Source organism: Rhineura floridana, chromosome 2, assembly GCF_030035675.1.
Source record: "Rhineura floridana isolate rRhiFlo1 chromosome 2, rRhiFlo1.hap2, whole genome shotgun sequence".
NCBI classification, from domain to species: domain Eukaryota; kingdom Metazoa; phylum Chordata; class Lepidosauria; order Squamata; family Rhineuridae; genus Rhineura; species Rhineura floridana.
In genome coordinates, this window is record NC_084481.1 from 165,044,583 (window position 1) to 165,069,038 (window position 24,456).

At 44.0% G+C, this 24,456-nt stretch overlaps 2 protein-coding genes across 9 annotated transcripts in view; both read left to right on the forward strand.

The window, feature by feature from the left end:
- The window catches only part of RBM25 (RNA binding motif protein 25), a 44,525-nt gene extending 39,266 nt beyond the window's left edge, over positions 1–5,259 (forward strand). For all 6 annotated transcript variants that reach the window (XM_061611229.1, XM_061611228.1, XM_061611227.1 and 3 more), the window contains 5 exons: positions 148–472; positions 823–1,097; positions 2,615–2,713; positions 3,668–3,715; positions 3,863–5,259. In XM_061611229.1, coding sequence (XP_061467213.1) covers positions 148–472; positions 823–1,097; positions 2,615–2,713; positions 3,668–3,715; positions 3,863–3,955 — 840 coding nt within the window. In that variant the 3' untranslated portion in view covers positions 3,956–5,259. The remainder of the gene's footprint in view (positions 1–147; positions 473–822; positions 1,098–2,614; positions 2,714–3,667; positions 3,716–3,862) is intronic.
- Positions 5,260–11,311: 6,052 nt separating this feature from the next.
- The window catches only part of PSEN1 (presenilin 1), a 72,202-nt gene continuing 59,057 nt past the window's right edge, over positions 11,312–24,456 (forward strand). For 2 of the 3 annotated variants that reach the window (XM_061611233.1, XM_061611235.1), the window contains exon 1: positions 11,427–11,534. The gene's annotated coding sequence lies outside the window, so the exon portion shown is untranslated. The other variant, XM_061611234.1, reaches the window with a different exon arrangement.

Here is a 24,456-nt window from a genome sequence, read left to right on the forward strand (position 1 = left end):
TTATCTATTTATGGGGACAGCCAGACTTGCTTTGTATGTTTTAAGCTCCTAATGAGTGCATTTTATCAAGATGGTACATAAACCCACACTTTTGGTGTTTTGAAATTTGATTTACTTAGAAAAGGAAAATTTTCTCTTTTTCTACAGATGGAACAAGAGGCTGAAAGGCGTCGACAGCCACAAACCAAACAGGAGCCAGAATCTGAGGAAGAGGAGGAAGAAAAGCAAGAAAAAGAAGAGAAGAGGGAAGAGCCTGAAGAAGAGGAAGAAGAGCCAGAACAGAAGCCCTGCCTTAAACCAACCCTGCGACCCATCAGCTCTGCCCCATCTGTCTCATCAGCAAGTGGCAATGCAACTCCCAACACTCCTGGGGATGAATCTCCCTGTGGTATTATTATCCCACATGAAAACTCACCTGATCAGCAGCAGCCAGAGGAGTACAGGCCTAAAATAGGTCTTAGCCTCAAACTGGGCAAGTTTTTTCCCCTTTGTTTCCATCCTTGTGAGGAAAAAGGGCACAAAGGAAGCCACTCTGAAACTTTGCCACAATGAACTTCTCAGAGTCAAATTATGTGTTTCCTTTCTTTGAACCTTCTGATTGTATCATGATTATTGATCCATTTGAGAGCAAAGAAGCTGAGTCAGGCAGAATAGGATAAAACTCATTAATGCTAGCTTCTCCGCTCTACAGTTGATCTCCCCCCTTCCCCTTTTGAAATTTTGTTCATATCTCCTGGCTTTCAGTGTGATACCTGAATTTTGAAGAATCTCCAGATGAATTGGTGTTTGGATATATTAAAATAAATCTTCTTTATATTGTAGGTGCCTGCAATAGTCCTAATCAGCCCAATGCTGTGAAAAGAAAGAAACTCACTGTGGACAGTGTTTTCAATAAATTTGAAGATGAAGACAGTGATGACATGCCCCGAAAAAGGAAACTGGTACCGCTGGATTATGGTGATGAAGACAAAGGCTCCTCCAAAGGCAACGTTAATACTGAAGAGAAGCGCAAACACATTAAGAGTCTAATTGAGAAAATCCCCACAGCCAAACCAGAGCTCTTTGCTTATCCTCTTGACTGGTCTATTGTGGATTCAGTAAGTGTAAAATTTTATTAAAATCTTGTGTATGATCTACAGGACATTCATTATTCCAATTTGTCAGCTGTCTTGGTTTGACACTGATTGGAATAGATCTAATATTTGTAGCCCTCATCTCTATTAAAATCTCATATTCACTTAAATGCTTTCCTACTGCTGTATACTGTCCAGAGCCTACCATTTAACTGAATAGGATAACCTCTGCAGTAAAATCCTTATTTCAATACACAACCAATTTCCCCCAATTTATTTTTACCTAAAAAGAATATTAACCTATGGATGGAAAAGTCACATCATTGAGTACAGCTGAAATGAAAACATAGCTTGGATTCTAAGAGTCCCTTCTGCAAACAGAAAAGCTCCTTCTACTTGTGGAAGGCTTTCCATCTAGTAGAAGATCCCACTGGAAATCCCCCACAGTGTTCCAGAAGGTCCTCCAACCATTTGAAGCAGATTATGGAGGGCTTCAGGGGGAGAGGAAATCACTTCCCCCCTTCTGCTAGCAGGACTGTCTCCGCTAATGAGATGCTTCCATCAGTGGAAGGGAACTCTGGATTCTAGTAATTTGTTGTTTACATACATCTCAGATCATTTATTGGCAGAGCATGGAGTATACAGCAGGAGAGAAGTAAAGAGGCAAGTTTCTGTTCAAGGTGTCTTGTCTCCTTGGCAAGAGATCTGCTCTGGGGTGGAAGAGGGGCAACTAAGGCCTACTATGTATGCATACATCTATCTAAGTGTCCTCTTGTGTATCCTGGCTTACACATTTGTGGAGAAGTGGCAACCAACTTAAGAATTTTTATAGTTTCTAGAAATTGCAGGAGCTTACAATTTTAATAAACAAGTTACAGCAATTGTCAGAAGGAAAGGCTATCTTAACTGTGCAGTCCTGTACATGTTGTCTTAGAAGTCTTGTTGGGTTCAATGGGACGTATTCCCAGGCGTGTAGGGTTGCCACTTCAAACATGTTCCCTATTTCGTTCCGCTATAATTAAACACCAGAACCAATTTAATCTGTTAGCCTCACCAGTTAAAATTAATTTAAGCTTTGCTTGGTTTATTTACCAATTTAAAGCTTGTGGTCCTAACACAAGAGAGAGTTCTTCACACACTGCATAATTACAAGATGTGATGATAGCCACCAATTTAGATAACTTTAAAATGGGATTAGACAAATTCATGGAGAATTTTAATAGCTGCTAATCATAATGGCTGTATACAACCTCCGGGATTGGAGGCAAAATGCCTCTGAGTATCTGTTACTGGGGAACAGTGGGAGATGGATAAATTCATTCATGCCCTGCATATTGGTTTTCCAGAGGCATTTGGTTGGCCATTCTTGGAAATGGGATGATGGACTAGATAGGCCTTTGGTCTGAACCAGCAAGGCTTTTCTTAGGTTCTTAATACTGGATTATTGCTATCACTGATTCCTAAGCAAGGAATGAAAACAATTTAGGCTCCAAGTACAAACAGATGGAAACTATTTAAAATGATAATACTTTCTGTTCTAGACATTAATGGAACGTCGAATTAGACCATGGATCAACAAGAAAATAATAGAATATATTGGTGAAGAAGAAGCAACATTAGTTGACTTTGTTTGCTCAAAGGTAAACTTCTGCATAAATAAGTATTTAGAGTGGCTGGCACTTTATTTCCTCCATCTCTGCATTTGCATTTAACAGTATATCCGATATCCAAAGGACAGTATTGGTGTGTATTTCTTATGCATACCACTGTGTATGTGTGTTTTCAACTGGTGGCATGGAGAAAGCATTTGGGTCAAAAGCCAATTGGACTTGCATCCCATAACGTATGGTCTTGGGAACTATGGTCTGGTCCAACATGACCACAGTGTGAGGGCTTTGTTTTGAGTTGAGGAAGATGGAGGGACATAGATGGCAGCTTTTCTTTTTTATTAGTCACAGTCTAATTCTAAGTTGCAAATACATTGGAATGTCCATTAAGAATCAAACAGGGGTCGGAACAAAAATGCAAAGATTTTGCATTTTGGTCCACCTTTACAACCATCCAGGGTGGTATCCAGTTGTCTCTCTGCTCATGTAAGGGATTTGATCAATCAGTGGCTTCAATGAATGGAATGGGGAGGGAATCAATTTCTCAAATTCCTTCTTTCTCCTACATGTCCCTGTGCCACCTCCCATGCTTTTCCAAAAGGTCCCCCCATTCCCCCAATCCTCTGGCACAATTTTTGGGGAGTGCATGGGGCTACATAGAGAAGGGGGGAAACAGTGAAACTTGCCAGCCTTCAATTTTCAGAAGCATCCGCTGGAGCAAACAAACTTTCTGTGAGTAGAGGGGCACAATTGGATACAGCTCTTAAATGTGGAGGCTGAACAACTGCTTTATTTGTTGGAAGGTTCCTAGAGAAATGTCTAATTTAAAATAAAAAGCAATGGGCTTGTTTTGATGGATTGGATTTGACGGATTACTACCTGCTTAGAATTTTGCTTTTATGTGGACAACAGTTGTAAATCTTGCATGACTCTATTTTCAGAATCATTTGAGTGCTGTGTTCTCAATGTCTATATCCTTTTTTTCAGGTTATGGCTCATAGTTCACCACAGAGCATCTTGGATGATGTTGCTATGGTAAGTAAAGAAAAAACATGCCACATTCAGAATTTCTAATTTGTGTAAACTTGAAACACTGTCTGAAAATTACTTCCACTAAATTCATTCAGAGATGCACTTTTTTTCTGTGGCATTTAATGCCCTCTTTTTCCTCTTTTGCTGCAGGTGCTAGATGAAGAAGCTGAAGTTTTTATAGTCAAAATGTGGAGGTTACTAATATATGAAACGGAAGCCAAAAAGATTGGTCTGGTGAAATAAAGAATCCCGTTTGTTTTTTGAGCTCCATTTAAGTTTTTGTTCAGCATCACTGAAGAACTTTGAAGTTTCTTGTCTTCAAGAGACATTTGTGAGACCTGTATTTTTTAAATGTAGAAAATGTGAATTTTTTTTTCATTCTCTGTTACGCTGAGGTTCCCCCCACCCAAACAAAAGCTTCCTTGGTTGTAATTATCTGAATCCTGCATTGGTGGTTTTTCATTCACCAGGTACAGTTACAGGTATTGTTTTATAAACTACTGCAGCTGCTGTACACAGTCTGATTTTCATCTTCTAAACTGTTCCTTGTAAATATTAAAAAGACACATGTTTTCAAAACATCTGTGCTTACCACAAACTAAAATAATTGAATTTATGTAAATACATCAACCCTCTTCTTTCCCTTCTCCATTTTAAAATATTAGAATAAACTTTACAATTCTAAACATGAATGGGAGTCATTTTGTTGGCACAGTTTTCATCTGCATGGATAGGGGATCATTCCCTTGTTGGACTTTGTAATTTTCTAGAGAAACTTGTAGAAAACATGGTGGACTTGCTTCAACTCAGGCATCCCTGTAAAACCATTGATAAATTCCCTCCTGCTCGTTACATGAGGCCTTTTATTCAGTTAAGCTGATGGTGGAATTTCACACACACTTAGTTGGGGTTTGTTAATCAGGATAACTAGTGCACAAATTTATTTAAGCCCTGCTACTAATACAAGTGTGACACCTTAAATATTCTTTTAATTATTTAAAAGAAAATTCATATACCAATTTGGGACGCTTATGGAAAGAAAAGGTTTCAAGATGTAACTTGAGCACAACAGTTTACAATGTTAAAATCATACATTTTCAGACAATGGCAAAATCTGTTTTTATGTAAGTCATCAAGTCAATTGTGACTTTCATTTTTTTGTACTGTAAGCTGTCTGTTGGATAGATAGAGGATAATATTTCTTGTCCTCTTACTCTGTATGAGTTTTCTACGTATGCTGATGTGGTATGAATAACCATGTACTGTAAACTGCATTTTTAAAATCTACACAAGTAAAAAGACTGTATACTATGGGCCTTCTCCACTGAAGGATGAACACTTTCCAGGAAACAATTCTCACATTTTTTAATACTGCTCTTCTGATATCTCTTTACCTGAAGGATACAGGTTGACCTATTTAGAAAGAAGGTGTAACTGACTCTGAGTTACTGAGTTCTTGCATTATAAGAAGACATATGAAAAACTGTTCTTAACAAATAGGATTCCACCATGTAAATATTTCAGATATTAAAAATGTATATATTTGATCTGGATTTTGATTATTTATGTTTCAAGATACACTACCACTTCTATTTCATCCCCAGAAATAAGGGGTATATAAGGTGGCTGCTTGAATCGATGCAGTCTTCCACAGTACAAAGAACATAAGAAGAGCCTGCTGGATCAGGCCAGTGGCCCATCTAGTCCAGCATCCTGTTCTCACAGTGGCCAACCAGGTGCCTGGGGGAAGCCCGCAAGCAGGACCCGAGTGCAAGAACACTCTCCCCTCCTGAGGCTTCCGGCAACTGGTTTTCAGAAGCATGCTGCCTCTGACTAGGGTGGCAGAGCACAGCCATCATGGCTAGTAGCCATTGATAGCCCTGTCCTCCATGAATTGGTCTAATCTTCTTTTAAAGCCATCCAAGCTGGTGGCCATTACTGCATCTTGTGGGAGCAAATTCCATAGTTTAACTATGCGCTGAGTAAAGAAGTACTTCCTTTTGTCTGTCCTGAATCTTCCAACATTCAGGTTCTTTGAATGTCCACGAGTTCTAGTATTATGAGAGAGGGAGAACTTTTCTCTATCCACTTTCTCAATGCCATGCATAATTTTATACACTTCTATCATGTCTCCTCTGACCCGCCTTTTCTCTAAACTAAAAAGCCCCAAATGCTGCAGCCTTTTCTCGTAAGGGAGTCGCTCCATCCCCTTGATCATTCTGGTTGCCCTCTTCTGAACCTTTTCCAACTCTATAATATCCTTTTTGAGATGAGGCGACCAGAACTGTACACAGTATTCCAAATGCGGCCGCACCATAGATTTATACAACGGCATTATGATATCGGCTGTTTTATATACCCAATTTTATATACCCAATTTATCATACCAGTATGGAAGTATGGACTAGATTCTCTCTGGAGGACATCCTATCAGATGGGCTCTACTACCATCAACAGCAGTTGGGTTGGATCTAGATTAAGTTGGTTGTACTTGGGTCCCATCGAAATCAATGCAAAAAGTTAGTTGTGACTAACCTAAGTCCAATTCATTTGTTTGTATTCTGCCTTTCCACCAAATGATGCTCAAAGCAGGAAAGAGTATTGATGCAAATAAAATACAAAAAAAAGCGACAAACTCCAAGTTAGCAAAATAAGAACAAGGTAGGTAACTAGTCTGGATCCTATGCAGTGAATTGTAATGTTACAATTACTGTTTGGAAGACTGATTCAGCTGCTCTTTTAAATTATAATCAAAGCATGAAACTGTCATCAAATATAAGCTAATGCTACTAATATAGGGAAGGCAACTTGTATATTTAGATTTTAAACAAATTGTTCTGTGATTCTGGGCATGACCACTTCGAGCAGTCTCAGATGCCAAGATTGAATTAGGTCATCTTGATGTCTGATCTTATCAGACTATTTTACTGTTAGAAGTTTGTTTGTAGCACATGTAAAAATTTGGGCACTGGTGGCAGAACAGGTGAGTTGAAAAAAAGGAATGGACTCTCAATAATGGGAATCATACCAGTTATAATAGACTTAACTATAATTTGACATTCAAATGACAAATTATGTGTATGACCAGCTACACAATGATACAAATGAAAAGCTAATCAAAGAACGGTAAGCACTGAATTATATGTGTTTTATCATAACCCATCACAAAAAGGGAAAGGGCCATAACAGTCACAAGCAAAAGATCCAGGTTCAATCCTTGGCAGTTCCAGGCAGGGCCCCTGTCTGAAACTGGAGTTGCTGTCAGGTGTGCCTTCCAAATGTTTTCTGTGACTATTGACTATGTTGGCTGGTGCTGGTGAGATTTGGCAGTCCAAAACAATTGGAGGGTACCAGTTTGGGGAGGCCTGTGCAAGATGAACCAATGGTTCAACTAAATAAAAAGCATATTCAAAAATGAACATACAGGCTTGATATACAAGAATAAAGCTAAACTAGCAAGAATATGCAGGCATATAAAGGGCTCAGCTCTTCAAAAGCAAAATAATTGAGATCACACAGCTGCTATACATATCTAATTGACGAATGAAGGCTCTCAATAAGAGTAAACTAATGAATCATGAAGCTTCTCAATTGCAGGTTTATCATTAAGTGGAAGACTTCAGTAGACTTGAGAAGCATCCATCAGAAAACAAAACGTAGACAACAGACTCCATTAAAAAAACACGTTTCAGTTCTCAGAATTGAAGCCAAAGCCAGCCAGCCACATGCCTTCCTGGAGACTTCAGTGTTCACAGCAAATGGTTTGTAACATTTATATAAATCCTATCATCAAAATTAACAATTGGCATTTTAAACTGCATAAAAACAAATGGACAGCAACCAAAACCATATTAAAATGTTGTTCCAACTCCCAAATCCCCACTGAAACAAATACTTATTTTCAAATTTTAAAAACAGATTTGGCCTGATAGTATCTTTTGAAGGAAATTTTCTTGAAAAGGCCCTATATATTACGTATGAATATTTTTTTCTCCAAAACAGATGTTTCTTTTGCAGCCCAACCCTATCTGTGGATGTTTATTGGGATTACAGTATTCTCGGATAAAGTGCATAGGATCGCAGCAGCTTAAACATTTTAGCAGAAGAGGCAGCAACCACTTAGTGCCTTACTTCTGCCATTTCTGATCGTAGTTGGGGTTCAGCTAAATTTGCCCTATAGAACAAGATGTATCTGCTTTACTCTGACAAGTGGTTGATCTGAAGCTATAGCTCCTTAAGTTGCACAATCCATACAAGAAAGTTGTTTAATGTAGGCTAACCCAAATCTCTGCAGATTGCAATCAGTGATGATTATTCTGTATGCAGGAACCTTCCACTTCGGGAGTTACACACAAAAAGGCCTTGATAATATATCCTAGCAAAGCTAGCAACGGATCTGGTTAATCCTATGGAAAGAAATCTAGTATTCTCTCAGCCAAATTAAACCCTTTAAATAGAATGAAGCTGATTTGGGGTGTTAAGAATTTATGACTATATTTTTTTACCCCCAGGGAGGCGCGTGGCCAAAACAACTTGGCCAGGCTTAGCTACTAGCCACCTTTTACTTTGGTGGAAAGGAGGAGGCCCTATTTGTCAGTAGTGTAGCAGCAAGTTCAGAAGTGCAGGGTGTCTTTGTGTTAGTCACAGCCACCCCCTCCCACTTTTTTGCCGCTGGGTTGAGAATAAGATCCTTGCTAATGTCTTCTCCCACAACAACGGACATCCCTAGGAACCAATAAGCATGAAAGGGGCGAGTGTTATAGCTACTGAGAAGAGTCTTCTCAGTGACTGCCTCACTTTTCACTCTGATTGGCTACAATCCACAGGAAAGGACAAGGAAACATAAGACTCTTCTCAGTGGCTAACACTCCTCTTTCATGCCGATTGGCCTGCAGGATACAGGCAGACTTGGAAGATTACTTTTAAAAAGGAATAAATTACAATTACTGTTGCACAGCCCCAAAAAGAATAAATTACCATTACAATTGTTCTGAAAGGAATTTATTACTTTACTGTTACCCAAAGGTAATCACTACAATTATACTTAAACGTTACTTTAAAAAAAACTAGAGTGCTTGCAAAGTTTATTTATTTATTTTTATTTATTTTATTACATTTCTAGACCGCCCTATAGCAATAAGCTCCCAGGGCGGTGAACAGCATAATAAAACAGATTAAAATACAAGCGGATGTAAATACAATACAGTACACAATAAAACATAATTAAAATTCCAAATTTAAATTCAATTTTTAAATTTTTAAATTTTTTAAAATGCCTGGGCAAAGAGGTGGGTCTTTACCTGGCGCCGAAAAGATAACAGAGAGGCGCCAGGCGTATCTCGTCAGGGAGGGCGTTCCATAGTTCGGGGGCCACCACCAAGAAGGCCCTAGCTCTAGTTGTCATTCTCCGTGCCTCCTTATGTGTTGGGACACGGAGAAGGGCCTTCGACGTCGAGCGCAGTGACCGGGTAGGTACATAGCGGGAGAAGCCTTCCGCCAGGTATTGCGGTCCGATGCCGTTAAGGGCTTTATAGGTAAGAACCAACACTTTGAATCTGGCCCGGAAACATATTGGTAGCCAGTGCAGCTGGGCCAGAACAGGTGTTATATGATCAATTTTTTTAGTCCCAGTAAGGACTCTGGCCGCAGCATTCTGCACCAGCTGAAGTTTCCGAACCGTCTTCAGAGGTAACCCTACGTAGAGTGCATTACAGTAGTCCAATCTAGAGGTTACCAGAGCATGGATAACTGTGGCGAGGTTCTCCCTCTCCAGATAGGGTCGTAGTTGGGCTACCAGCCGAAGCTGGTAGAATGCATTCCGTGCCACCGAGGCTACTTGAGCCTCCAGTGACAGGAGCGGATCTAATAAGACCCCCAAACTACGGACCTGCTCCTTTAGGGGGAGTGTAACCCCATCTAGGGCAGGTCGGACATCATCCATCTGGGCAGAGAGCCCCCCCACCAACAGCATCTCAGTCTTGTCAGGATTGAGTCTCAGTTTGTTAGCTCTCATCCAGTCCATTATCGCGGCCAGGCAGCGGTTTAGTACATTAACAGCCTCACCTGAGGAAGATGAAAAGGAGAAGTAGAGCTGCGTATCATCAGCATATTGCTGGAAACGCACTCCAAATCTCCTAATGACCTCACCCAGCGGCTTCATATAGATATTAAAGAGCATGGGGGACAGAACTGAACCCTGTGGGACCCCATATTGGAGTATCCAGGGGTTCGAGTAATGCTCCCCAAGCATCAACTTCTGGAGACGATTCTCGAGGTAGGAGCACAGCCACTGCCAAGCAGTGCCTCCAACTCCTAAGTCCGCAAGACGTCCCAGAAGGATACCATGGTCGATGGTATCAAAAGCCGCTGAGAGATCAAGGAGACCCAACAGAGTTACACTCCCTCTGTCTTTCTCCCGACAGAGGTCATCATACAGGGCGACCAAGGCTGTTTCTGTACCAAACCCCGGCCAAAAGCCCGATTGACATGGATCCAGTGCTGGTTTTGGCTGCTGCATGCTAAGACGCCTAAAACAACATTAAAAATAAACACAGACACACACAGGTAGTAGAATAATTCTTTTTATCCAGAAGATAGCAGTGGTGGTCTCTCCACTGGTAAGGAAGACAGAGGCCACTACTAAGATCTTTGCATGTCAAACCAAGTGCAACCCCACACACAAACACTCTCTGCCAGCAAGCACAATCTCTCTCATTTAACCACCTCCCGGACCCTACCCTGCCACCAACTAAGGGACACTCACCCAAGCAAACATTTTCTCCTGAGATGCAAAAAAGTTTTAAAAACTGCAAGTGCAGAAAAGCAGCCAGGGAGGGTGGCGGAGGCCGCTTTATGTCCAAGTACAAACACAGTATTCACACACACATACACGTTATATTTCACCTCCACAGTTCTTTATATCCATTCCGCTGCTGTCTCCTTCTTTATCCATGTTCTTCCCTCCAGCTCCTTTCTCCCTCCACTCCATTCTTCACCACCATCCATTTTTTTAACAATTGCTTTCTCCACTCCTCCCGTCTTGCTCTCCACCTCCTCCCTCATCGTCTCCTATACACCCACACGAGGGAAGAGCAACGCTGCACAGAAGCCCAGTTTGAGGCACATGATTTTAATCCACAAATCAGAGGAGCAGAAGACCTCCCCTGCTCCCCCCCAGTAATGCCCAAAAGTAATGCTGGAAACATTACAATTACTCCTCGAAAGTAGTAAAATTACTCCTCATTCTATTAGAATCAAAATGTAAAGGAATTACCCACTCATGCATCAAAAAAGTAATAAATTAAAAGTAATTCGGTTTTTGTAACTCATTACAGTACTTCCAAGCTACAGGATACAGGAGACATAGGGACCCTGCTCCAAAAAAAGTAAACGGTCTAAGATCCCCTGAGATGACTACACCTCTGTTTGCTCTTCCACCTCACTCCAGCAGCAGAACATCCTGGCCGGCCTTGCTTTGAAGTGTGCAAAGTATAGACGAGGCAGCGCTCCTCCAATAGCTGGTTTTCGGTACCGCAATTCCCGGCGCCGCGCCTGCGCGCCAGCAGCCTATCCTCTTCCTTTGGCTGCTGCAGCTGTTGTGATGGTGGCAGCAGCTAACAACGAAGGCAGGCCTCGCGGGCTTTTGATGGACAGCTACTGCCTGCCAAGGGGAAGTTCGGCTGGGCAAGCGCCCGCCCTGAGAGAGTGTGAGTAGGCGGAGGCGAGGCGCCTCACCGGAAGCGTCGTGGGGTGGGTGGGGGTTTGTGCTGTGAATTCGTGTCGGAAAGAAAACAAACTGGTGGGACCCGCTCTGAGGACGCAGGTAAGAGATGGTCTTAGGAGGGGGGCTAATAGTGTGAGGGAAAACAGGCCTGGGAAAGAGAAAGGAACCATCTCTCGGGCTCTTTTTCCTTTCGGGAGGAGGGGCAAGCTCCTTCCCCCTCTCGTCTCGTCTTCCCCCCCTTGTTCCCCCCCCTTGTTCGAGTGTTCCTATCCTGAGGGGCGTAAAAGGTTTTTCTTACTGAACCTTCCTTTCTTCTTTTAAGCAGTCGGGGCCCTCTTTGTCTTGTTCCTGTAAGCGTTTGTAAATGCTCCCCCCCCTTCCTCTGGTTCCACACTTTTAACAGTACGGGCTGGAACGCACTCCCTTCGTGTGTGAAAATGCTCGAGAAAAAGGCGGTACTCATTTGACCACCCCCGAGTACTTCCAGTGTGTGTGTGTGTGTGTGTGTGTGTGAGAGAGAGAGAGAGAGAGAGAGAGAGAGAGAGAGAGAGAAACCGGGATTCAAGTGCAACCCTAGGCATGTCTACTTATTAAGTCCCATTAAGTTTAAGGGTGTATAGGATTGCGACTTTAAGTGATCTTGAGTGTATAGTGTGTACCCAGAAAAGACTGAATTTCGAGCAGAGGCTTAGAAGCTGGATGCGTTACCACTTTGTTCCTTATAGAAGCTGTGTGTCTTTAATGATTCTACAAAATGCGAAAACTTTAGTTGGAGCTTGCCTCATCACGGGGATGTGGTGACGGGGGAAATCTTTGTTGAAACTCTGATTCTAATGTGTGAATGAAAGGGTGCGTTTTTCCTTTGGTACAATGTTATGCCAGTATTGAAGTGTTGGTTGCGTTTAGCTCCTTTTTGTCCCTACGGAAGCCGGCTTAGTTCAAAGTAAAGAAGATGGCTTTAAGTGCTTCTTGGAATAATAATATATACTTTTTTGGCTTTCTACCAGAGAAGCCTCTAAACAGGAGGTTATCCATAAGATAAACTCTGCAGGGCTGCACATTGTTCTGAGTGGTGTGCAGATGAAGTTTGGTCTTAGATTTGTTTTGCTTTTGTCTTTTTGTTTTTTTAAATGGGGCTTTTGGGAGGTATAGCACAGTGGGGAGGAGAGCCTGGCTGGGAGCCCAGAGTCTGTGAGTTCAAATCCCCGCTCGTGTCTCCTGGCTGTAAAGAGCCCCCTAAAAATCACCCCCACAGTGAGTGGCTCAGGGGTTATGTGCCCTGCCACCTCTGTAGCCGTGGGCAAGCTGCATAGTCCCAAGGAGCCCAGTTGCCCCCCAGCTGGTAGTTGTGGACAAGGAAGTAGCTGGTTTGTGCAGCTGTGGCAAGCTCAGCAGGCCTTAGCCAGCTGAGGAGGACTAGCCTCAGAGGGAGGCAATGGTAAACCCCCTCTGAATACTGCTTACCATGAAAACCTTATTCATAGGGTAGCCATAAGTCAGAATCGACTTGAAGGCAGTCCATTTCCATTTTGGGGGGGGGGGGAGGTTACCTGATGGGAGAGTTTCTTTGCAGACCTGGATGGTGTGCTTGCCATGAGTTGCCTTTTTTTTTAGTTTAAACATTTTACAAATTAATTTTTAAAAAAGTAAATGCATATTGGAGTAAGCTGCAAATCATTTGTATAGTATAGTCAGGGCAGATGAAGAGTTAGACTCTCCATCCTCACCTGGTTTCTTTGTGTCATGTGTAGAGCGGGGGTTCTTACTGGTATTGATGATGCTAGGAATGTGCAGCCCAGCAATATGACAGGGTTGTATTCCAGGCTAAACAAATTACTTTCTAGGCCAAGGGGTTCCCAAACTGTTTCCATTAGCTTCACTCAGGTGGTCTGTGGTGTCTGTGTATTTGTTGTAGAATATGGGAGACAGCACATCCATCACATTAAATATTCATATTGATTTTTCATTGTATTTTCATTACTTCTTTTATTGCATTACAATAAAATTCTATGCAGTACAATAAAATACAATGTATAAATAATAATAATAATAATAGCAGCAATAAAAATTAAAATCATTCAGCATTTAACACTGTGCATTACAATTGCTACAACAGTAGAAAAAATTGTTAAGTGGTCCATCAAGACATGCAACAGTTTTCAAGTGGTCTGTGGGGAGAAAAGCTTGGGAACTACTGGTCTAGGCCCTCTTGGGAACAAAAGAAAATATGGCAATACAGGGGATTTTTTTTAGAGCTTTTAAATTGACTACAAGTCTTTCTTATTGCTGCTTCTATTATCTAATTTCCAAAAAGTTGGCAGGACTGTCATAATCCATCTAGACTTCCCATGAATTGATTGGCCACTAAGCAATGGATTGTGCTTCCTGTCATTTTGTTCCAGTGGTCTCCAATCAAAGGATACCTAATAAGAGAACACTGCACTGGAACCCTGATTAATGTTGCTGCTAACATAGTAATTCATTGTGGCGTGAAGCTAGTTTGAGATCCTGTGTTTAGCAGGACCCTAGTTAACCAAAACTGCTATTAATATTGCTGTCTGTAGCAACTAGGCACAGCCAGGTCCAGCACATAAATTTGTGTTCTGGAAAGGAGAAAATGTTCAGTCCTATGGTCCACTTCTGATTACTGAACTGTGATTAATTTCTAAAAATTGTATTCTTCCATTCATTGCAAAAACAATTGAGGTTTCGATCATAATATAATAATTGCACAACATTCGTACAGCACAATATCAACAATAAAATAATCACAGGTATGCAGATTAGCATATAAATGAGTACAACCAACCTTTCATAAGACAGCAAAGGTTGCATCTGTACTGGCCTTGTGTTGTAAAACATCTCTGCTGAAAAAAATTCCCTATAGAAATGTTCCTGTTTAAGAACAGATCCACTCTACATAAAAAAATACAGTATGAATATATTTTTCATCCTATTCACAGCCTGCCATGCACTTACTATTTTTGAACCCACTTCTTTTCCCAGTCTCCTGCTGCCTTTCTAGTTTGCATCCTTTATAGATTAATTCTTATTGTGACATGCAATAACTTCAAAATGTTTATTTACTCACAAGTGAAATGTGTCTTAATAATTAAATTCATCTTTTGTAGTTAGTTTTTTTCTAGATTGCTTCTATGTAGTTTCCAAAATTTAGTGACAACTACTACATGAGAGAATACCAGCACCTCATCCAGAGGATCAGTCTGATTAGAAGATCTGATTTTTTTCACCAAACCAATGTGAAGAAAACCATGGACTCTTTATTTTTGTATAAGCATTTACAACATGATGTATATAATAGTCTATTGACCTTACCCCTCTATTGTATTCCCCATCTCCCACACTCACTCCTCATTCTAATAATTTTTATCAGAATATACTGTAATTAGTGATGCTAACTGCAAAACCACCAGAATAGAAAGGAGCAGTTAGCTGTCTGCTCATATGTGGCACTTACTTGCCCTATTCTGCCTTATAACTTTGTACTCCTATTCTCCCTATTATTGTATTTCTTTAAAAGGCAAAGTGGATAGGTGGCTGTGGATAAATAAATATGGAGTCATATTTAGTTCTCTGTTTTCTTAGTAAAATGTAAGAAAATTAGGCTACTTCTCAAGCATGCTTTTTAGACTTGAAGAACAGAATACAAACTTGAATTTACATTTATAAATGCTGTGACTATACATTTTAATTTCTCTCTTTGATTGTATAATGCTACCCTACTAGAGGCTAGTTAAAAATATTCCATCTGTGTGTGTCGCATGTAGTGCAGTCAGAACAGAGAGAATATTGAAATCCTAAGCAGTTTCCAGTGAAGTGCAAAACAATGGTCAACAGTTTGAGCCTGTGCAGTTCTTTATTAGGAACATTCTTTGGGTGGAGTTTGACCCAGCTTCTAGTCAAAGAAGGAAGAATATTGGCCACATCAGCCAGTTTACCAATCTTGCCACCAGGGAGGAAAGTGTAGTAACTGTCATTCTTGATTGCAACACCAAAGCCTTGTCAGACTATCTGTTCATGATGATAACAAGTGTTTCTCGGTCAGCGGAGGAGTGGAGCAGACAGGAATGGGTTAACTCTCCTGGAGGCAGAGTCGGCACTATAACACAAAAAGTTTAGTTGGTGGCCAGCCAGAAGGGAAGGAACCTTCTCCCGTTCTCCAGTTTTTGACTCTGCCTTCAGCGAGCAACAGAGTCAGCCTGTTCCTCCTGGGTCCTCATAAGGGATTCATGAACAGTTTAGCTATTTGCTCTGCTCTTCTCAGATAATTTATCACCATCAACTGCAGTCGAAGCACACAGACATCTGCTTCTCTTCTTTCACTTCCCACCCTCACTGAATAGCCAGATTTGAGGGAGAAAGAGAGGGATTGTTCTTTTTGAAGAGGTGCTGGAAGTGCCTGGAAGCGAGATCTGTCTTGCGCCTCCCCCTGCTGTCCTTTACTGAATGCTCTTTCATGGTCCCAAGGAGAGGGAAGCTTTCAGGAGCATTTTAAGACCTTGGAGGAGCAGGGATTGTTCCTTCGCTATCCAAGGCTTTTTGTTGATTCAACCCCCCCCCCCAACAGGCCTCTGCTAAGTGTGGTTGGCCTCCTTGCCGCATTGTTCTCAGGTAAAGCCACTAAGCTTTCTTTTTCTAATTGGGGGGAGGGGCAGCTCTAGCCCTGGCCTTTTTCCTTCTTCAACTGGGATTTTAACTATGCCTGGGGAAAGAGACAGCCCTTCTCATGCCTCTGCAGAGGAAGATGAGTCCCTGAGTGGGGGGGAATCTACATCACAATTAAGCAATCCATTTGTTACCCTCTCCTCAGTGGCAGGAAGCATGCTAAACTCCCAGCCTGAAGTTTCCTTTTCTTAGCTCCCTTCTACTCAGCGGGGGGGGGGGGGGGGAGGAGATGCACACATGGCTCCTGCAGGAAAAAAGTGCGCCAAATCTCACCATCTAGATAAGCCCTCTACCTCTTCGGCCATGCTGGCCTGGCTTAACAAGTCCATGATGGCAGGCAGGAGCTTCCTTAGCCAAGCGTTGGGCCTGTGCACATAGGAAAAAAGGCTCCAAGCACTCCAGGGCACGCTGCCATGATTTCTTCTCCTGATTTTCCTCCTCCTCCTGGGAGGCCAGCCTGGTTAGAGAAAGGGGAAAGAGTAAAAGAAAGGGCTTCTTACAGAAGCCTAAACCACACAAAGATAAATGCAAAAGATGCTCTGGGTTCCCACCTGACTGCCTTTCCCTCAGCCCAGGCTCCTGGGGAGAGGGCGCTCCCCCATCATCTGCTGCATCAGACTCAGAAAAGGAAGAAGGGGAACTCTCAGGGGAGGATTCCCCTATGCCATCCCCGGTGCATAAGAGGCTGTATTCTCCTGACTCCTATTCCATTTTGATTTCTAAGGCTATGGCCTGCCTTCAGTTAGACCCTCCTAAGGGAACGCCTCAGGAGGGGGAACTAGAGGAAGGGGAACAGGGATCTTCAGACGTCTTCCCCAGGTCAGGGGATCAGAAGGTGGTCATTCCCTTTCCAAAGTTCTTCAAGGACATTGTTAAGGAAGAATGGGATCATCCAGCCAAATCCAAAGCTCCACATGCTCTGTCCAAGAAGCTATATGCTCTTCCTGCCATGACCATGGCAACCCTTCAAGTCCCGGCCATTGACAACCCTGTGTCTGCCCTCAGGGATCTTCAGACGTCTTCCCCAGGTCAGGGGATCAGAAGGTGGTCATTCCCTTTCCAAAGTTCTTCAAGGACATTGTTAAGGAAGAATGGGATCATCCAGCCAAATCCAAAGCTCCACATGCTCTGTCCAAGAAGCTATATGCTCTTCCTGCCATGACCATGGCAACCCTTCAAGTCCCGGCCATTGACAACCCTGTGTCTGCCCTCGGGGCCAGGACTGCTATTCCCAAAGAAGGAGCAGATACCATTTCAGACCAAAGTGACAGGTGCAGTGAGGCTATCTTAAAACGCTCACACAAAGCATCTGCATCCACCATGAGAGCTTCGGCAGCAAACTCCTTCCTGGCATGGGCTGCGGTAAAGTGGGCTAAAGCACTACTATCAGAAGTGCCTCCCGATGCCAGACACGTCAGGGAGGGGCTGCACAACTTGGCTAAAACAGCTGAATTCCTAGCAGATTCCTCCTTAGACAGCCTACAATACTCAGCAAGAGCTCTTGGAGTGGTAGTAAGATGCAATATATGGCTGAAACAGTGGGAAGTGGACCATCACTCCAAAGCCAGTCTTGCAGCTCTGCCCTACTCGGGTAGGCAGCTTTTTGCAAGTCTCTGCAGTCTTTCCCAACCAGTGTGCCTCCAGATGTTGTTGGACCATGTGACGTCCTTCCCTGGTTCTCCCTGTCAGGTTCCCACCTGCTTGTGACTACTGCCTTTCACTAGGCACCACCAGGGACACCACCAGTCAGGACCGTCCTTTATATGGTTTCTCACTCCACTCTAGCACAGATCTCACTAGATCCCACTGCTAGGCAGCACAACCAGTCACTTCCTGTAACCAATACTCCCAGAGACTTTGCCTAAGTCTCTCTATAGCTTGTTACTTTGTGACTGTGTGCCTATGCTGTTCCCAACCCCCTTGTATCTTTATATATAAAGCATATAACTCCGGGTTGCTCTGGATACTTGACTTGTTACAATATCTCCCTTCACAGCTGCCACCATTAGATACAGTTTCTGTTCAGCCTTGGTAATTACCTTGCCCTCCCTTCTGGTATGTATATCCCCCAGCCAAGGATCAGGCCTTTGGTAAACCAAATAAGTATTTATTTACTAACAACAGGAAATAACAATATTACTTTAGGAATGTTTCACAAGTGTATGGTTTCATATATGGTCACTCTTTATGTTTCTGTTCATATATATACTCTTTAAATATCAGCCAAATACAATCCAAACTTCCCTCAGAACTCTGCCAACCAACCCTCACCAAACGACCTCACTCCAACCAACTCAACAACTTCTCCCCTCATCACTCACAAACCTCCATTTATACCTTCAGCCAGCCAGCCACTCAGCCAATCATCATCCAGCATACTTCAGCTTCTCACCCATGTACTCCCTCTTTCTCAGTCAATTACCATACATCACCTAATAGACCCGCACTTACCATATTTACAGATGCTTAACCTACAGGAACATCACAGACCACAACTCCCATCAGCCTCAGCCAGCATTGCCAATGGTCAGGAAGATGGGAGTTGTGGTCCAACAACATCTGGAGGCACACTGGTTGAGAAAGGCTGCTCTAGAGCGCTACCTGGTGGAGACCAATAATAAAAAGAAGGCTCTTCTTTCTGCTCCAAGGAAGGATGACAAATCCTATAAGAAGGCTTCACATTCCTTTCGTCCCAAGGGCTATCCAACTACCTACAGGACTACACGTCAGTTCCGGAGGTCCTGGAACTCTTCCTGGAATTCCTCCCACCAGCATACCCACACTCTCCAGTAGCGGGGGAGGCAACAAACATTGTCAAAACCCCAAGCCCAGTGTCAAGCAAAGCCATGCATGATGCAGGGGCAGACTTCAATTTTTTGCACATGCCTGGGCGGCCTCCACCTCAGACAAATGGATACTGAGCACCATGAGTTTGCCACCATCCCGCAGGACAGATGGAGGACAGCTCCTCCATCTTGTCAGCTGGAGAAGCTGCAGAGAACCCTGGATGCCATTTCTCACCTCCTTGAGATAGGCGCCATAGAACCTGTGCCAGAGCATCAGCGGTCCTCAGGAATCTTCTCTGTGTTCTTTACAGTCCCCAAACACAATGGCAATTACCACGCCATCTTTGATTTAAAATTCCTGAACCGCTTCCTGCGGACAAAGAAGTTCAAGATGGAGACGCTCAGGTCTATTGCAGAAGCCATTCAACCTGGGGACTTCCTGGGATCTATAGATCTCACAGAGGTGTACCTGCATGTCCCCATTCTCCAGCAGCACAGATGCTTCCTCCGCTGTGCACACAGCCACCACCAGTTTCAATACAGGGCCATGCCTTTCGGCCTCACCTCGGCCCCGCAGGTGTTCACCAAAATAATGGTAGCAGTAGTGGCACACCTTCACATTCAGGGAGTCCACTGTGATGTTCCTATATTAATGTATATATGGTAAGTGTTGGTTGTTTAGAAGATACATGGTAAGTGGAGTGAAAGAGGAGGGGGAGTGAATGGGCAGTAGAATGCTAGATGATTGGCTGAGTGTTTAAAATGGCTGAACGTATAAAAGGAAGAGTGAGAGTGGAATCTGGGGGGAGAAGAGAAAGAGTGGGTTGTTTGGTGGGTTTGAGAGAGTGGTTTACCAGGAGAGAGTGGAGAAGGAGGGGGGTGGAGTTCGGATTAGTATTGAGTAAAACCATATGCTTATGTGCCTTAAGAAGAAATCTTGTTAATCTTGTTAGCTTTGTTATCTTTAATAAATACTTAATTTGGTTTACCAAAGGCCTGATCCTTGGCTGGGGTTTCACAGACCAGAAGGGAGGGTAAGGTAATGACCAAGGCTGAAGGGAAACTGTAACAAATGGTGGCAGCGGTGAAGAGAATAACAATACCAGTATTCAGAGTCTCTGGGAATACTAGTATTAGGACGTGACTGGTGGTTGCCTAGAAGGGGGATCTGTTGAGATCTGTGCTAGAGCGGGGAGAGAAACAATAAAAAAAGGACAGTCCGGACTGGTGGAGTCCCTGGTGGTGCTTAGTGCAGTAAGCCACGAGCAGGTAGGAACCTGACAGGGAGAGCAAGGGAAGGGCATCACAGGTGGTGGCAGTAGCGGTGGGATACGAACAACAGAGAATCCAGATACGAACAAAGGAGACTATGTCACAGGTGTTGGCTGTAGCAGTGAGATACGAATACTAGAGAATCCTTAACAGTGGTGTGGCAAACAGAAATAACAAAACAAGATTTCTTGTGAGAGTGACTGGCAAAGAGTGTGTGGCAAAGAGTGAGTGAACTCAAACACCATGGCTGAATACATAAAAATGAAAAGAGAGGAGCTGGTGGAGAAGTGCATAACATTCAATTTACCTCACGAGGGTAAAGGGGTAGATGAATTGAGGGTAGCACTTATAGGATTTGCAACTGCCCAGCAAAAACAACCTGTCAGAGAAGAGACCCCAGAAGGATATTTAAGCAATCCCGCTTATATAGAGTACTTGAGAGAGAAGTTAAGATGGGAGCATGAGTTGGAAACTGAGAGATTGAGGATGGAAGGTGCAGAGAAGGAAAAACAGAGGGAGTTGGAAATTGAGAGAATGAGATTGGGGTTTGAGGAGAGGGAGAAGCAACGAGCATTGGATGCTGAATTACAAGTAGAAAAGTTAAAATTTGATAGAGAGAAATTTCACTCTGAGGAGACAAGGAAAGACAGAGATGGAGCAAAAATAAAAATTACTCCAAAGGACTTTGCTGTCTATGAGCCTGGTCAAGATCCTCAAATTTACCTCAGCACCTTTGAAAAGGCAGCTCAGTTGTGGGGGCTACCTGAAGATAAATACATGCAGTATTTATCAAACCTGATTAAAGGGGAATTGGCTGAGGTATACCAATATTTCCCCTCAGACAGGCCCGTCACCTATGCTGAATTCAAAGAAGCAGTGTTTAAAAGATTCAGACTGGGGCCTGATCATTTTAGAAAGCTTTTCAGAAATTGCCAGATACAGACAGGGAGGTCTTTCGTGGAGCTGGGGGCAAAACTTCCCCACTGCCTGCAAGGGGAAGAGGACCATCACTGCCCAGGGAGGGAGAGCCATCTGCCTGCCTGTGCTGCTGCTGCTGCTGCTGCTGCGCTGCTGCTGGATAACATCTCTGCTCTCTCCTTCTTGGGCTCCTGCTCTGCACGTGGCACCTTGCAGGACCAGGCCCCAGGTGCTCAGCCAGCTGTGGCTGATACTGTTCCATCTGTCCCTTCTTTGGAGGGGATATATAAGCCGGCTGGCTGAGGGGGCTTGGGAGACCCACTGCCTGCAAGGGGAAGAGGACCATCGCTGCCCAGGGAGGGAGAGCCATCTGCCTGCCTGTGCTGCTGCTGCTGCTCATCGCTTCTGAGCCCCTGACGTTACAGCTGCCACTGTTGCGATTCGTGGCTATTGGGACCCTGCTGTTGTTGCTGTGCTATTTGTGCTCTTTGGGTGTATGAATGGTTGTATAAATGAGTGTGTGATTGTGTATGGAGTATGAGTTTTTTTATTTATTTTATTTTTATTATGTGCCTGGGGGAGAGGATAGGGTGTTGGAAGGGAGGACCAGAGGGGGCCCCAATCAGCGCAGTGACGGGTAATGGGAGGTATGGCGCTGTGAGGAGGACTTGCCAGTTAAGGGGAACTCGGCCCAGACAACTGGTGGCTGTGCCGTGTTCCGGTCCTCCTCACATCCACAGGATTGCTGGTAGTTCTACCAGCCAACTCTCGGATCTCCAGTTGCTGCTCTTTAATGCCAGATCGGTAAATAATAAAACCTCCCTCATCTATGATTTAATCATGGATGAGGCGGCCGATCTGGCATGCATTACCGAAACCTGGGTGAGCGATCTGGGAGGTATTAATCTCTCCCAGTTGTGCCCACCTGGGTATTCGGTTCAGCATCTGGGTAGATCCGAGAGTCGGGGAGGGGGAATTGCTGTGGTCTATAGAAGTTCCATCTCTCTTGTTAGGCACCCCATCCAAGTGGCTAATGGCCTGGAGTGTCTGCACATTACGTTGGGCCAGCGAGACAGACTGGGAATACTGTTGGTGTACTGTCCACCCTGCTGCCCAACAGCTTCCCTAACTGAGCTGACAGAGGTGGTCTCGGACTTGGTGTTGCGATCTCCCAAACTTTTGGTATTGGGGGATCTCAACATTCATGCCGAGGCCGCCTCTGGAGCGGCTCAGGACTTCATGACCTCCATGACAGCCATGGGGCTGTCTCAATTTGTTGCTGGCCCGACACATGTGTCAGGACATACTCTAGACTTGATTTTTGCCACTGGAATGGGGGAAGGTGATCTGGGAGTGAGGAATCTTACATCTATTCCTTTGTCATGGACAGATCATCGCCTCTTGAGATTTAGACTCACATCGTCTTCTCCCCTCTGCAAGGGTGGAGGACCAATTAAGATGGTCCGTCCCCGGAGACTAATGAATCCTGAAGGATTTCAAAGGGCTCTGGGGGATTTTCCGGCTGATAAAACTGACGATCCTGTCGAAACCCTGGTCACTCTGCGGAATACGGAAATGACCCGGGCAGTTGACACAATCGCCCCGGTGTGCCCTCTCCATTGCAGAGCTCAATTGGCCCCTTGGTTTACCGAGGAGCTAAGAGTGATGAAGCAAGAAAGGAGACGGTTGGAGGGTAAATGGAGACGAACTCCCGACGGCTGTAATTATGCACTTGTGAAGGCCTCCACGAAAAGTGAAGGCGGTGAGGATGGCGAAGAAGCAATACTTCGCTACCTCCATTCAGTCATCTTGTAACCGCCTAGCGGAACTTTATAAGGTTGTCCGGAGACTTTTACACTCTGGTTCTCCGGACGCAATATTACCATCAATAGCCCGCTGTAATGAGTTTGCGAGGCACTTCCAAGACAAGATCATAAACATCCGTCGGGACCTTGACTCCAGTATTGTAACAGTTGAATCTAATGAGGTGTCCAGAACACAGTCTCGTCCTGTTTTATTGGATGAGTTTCAGTTGGTACAGCTCGAGGATGTGTACAAGGTGCTTGGACAGATGCGGGCGACTACTTCCGCTCTGGACCCTTGCCCCTCGTGGCTAATAAAAGCTATCAGAAATGGAATGGCCGGCTGGGCCAAGGAGGTAATTAATGCCTCGTTACGAGAGGGAGTGGTCCCACCTTGCCTGAAACAGGCGGTGGTGCGACCGCTCCTGAAAAAGTCCTCCTTGGACCCTGATAACTTTCCTATCTGGACAGTCCTATCTGGACAGTGACGACCTCGCCTCAGTCGTTCATGCTCTGGTAACTTCTAGATTGGACTACTGCAATGCGCTCTACGTTGGGCTGCCCTTGAAGATAGTTCGGAAACTACAGTTAGTCCAGAATGCAGCGGCCAGATTGTTGACGCGGACCAGAAGGTCCGCTCATATAACACCTGTTTTGGCCCGTCTGCACTGGCTTCCTATTTGTTTCCGGGCTAAATTCAAAGTGCTGGTTTTGACCTATAAAGCCTTACACGGCATGGGACCGCAATACCTGGTGGATCGCCTCTCCCAATATGAAACTACCCGTACACTGCGCTCAACATCTAAGGCCCTCCTCCGAGTACCATCCCATCAAGAAGCTCGGGGGATGGTGACTAGAACTAGGGCCTTTTCGGTTGTGGCTCCCGAACTGTGGAATGGTCTTCCCGATGAGGTGCGCCTGGTGCCAACGCTGCTATCTTTTCGGCGCCAGGTGAAAACCTTTTTATACTCCCAGGCATTTTAAAGTGTATTTTTACAGTATTTTATTACTATGTTGTATTCTGGATGTTGTTTGGTTCTCGTATTGTTTGTGTGTTTTTGTTTTTTGAGTTATTGTATTTATTGTATTTATATATTGTGCCTGCTTTTACCTTTTATGTACACCGCCCAGAGAGCCTTCGGGCTTAGGGCGGTATATAAATTAAATAAATAAATAAATAAATAAATAAACTTTAACAACTATAGGCCGGTAGCAAATGTTCCATTTCTGGGCAAGGTTCTAGAGCGCGTGGTCGCTCGCCAACTCCAGGCCCTCTTGGATGAAACTGATTATCTGGATCCATTTCAATCCGGCTTTCGGCCGGGGTTTGGTACAGAAACAGCCTTGGTCGCCCTGTATGATGACCTCTGTCGGAAGAAAGACAGAGGGAGTGTAACTCTGTTGGTTCTCCTTGATCTCTCGGCGGCTTTTGATACCATCGACCATGGTATCCTTCTGGGGCGACTCGCGGAGTTAGGAGTTGGAGGCACTGCTTGGCGGTGGCTGTGCTCCTATCTTGAGAATCGTCTCCAGAAGGTGATGCTTGGGGAACACTAC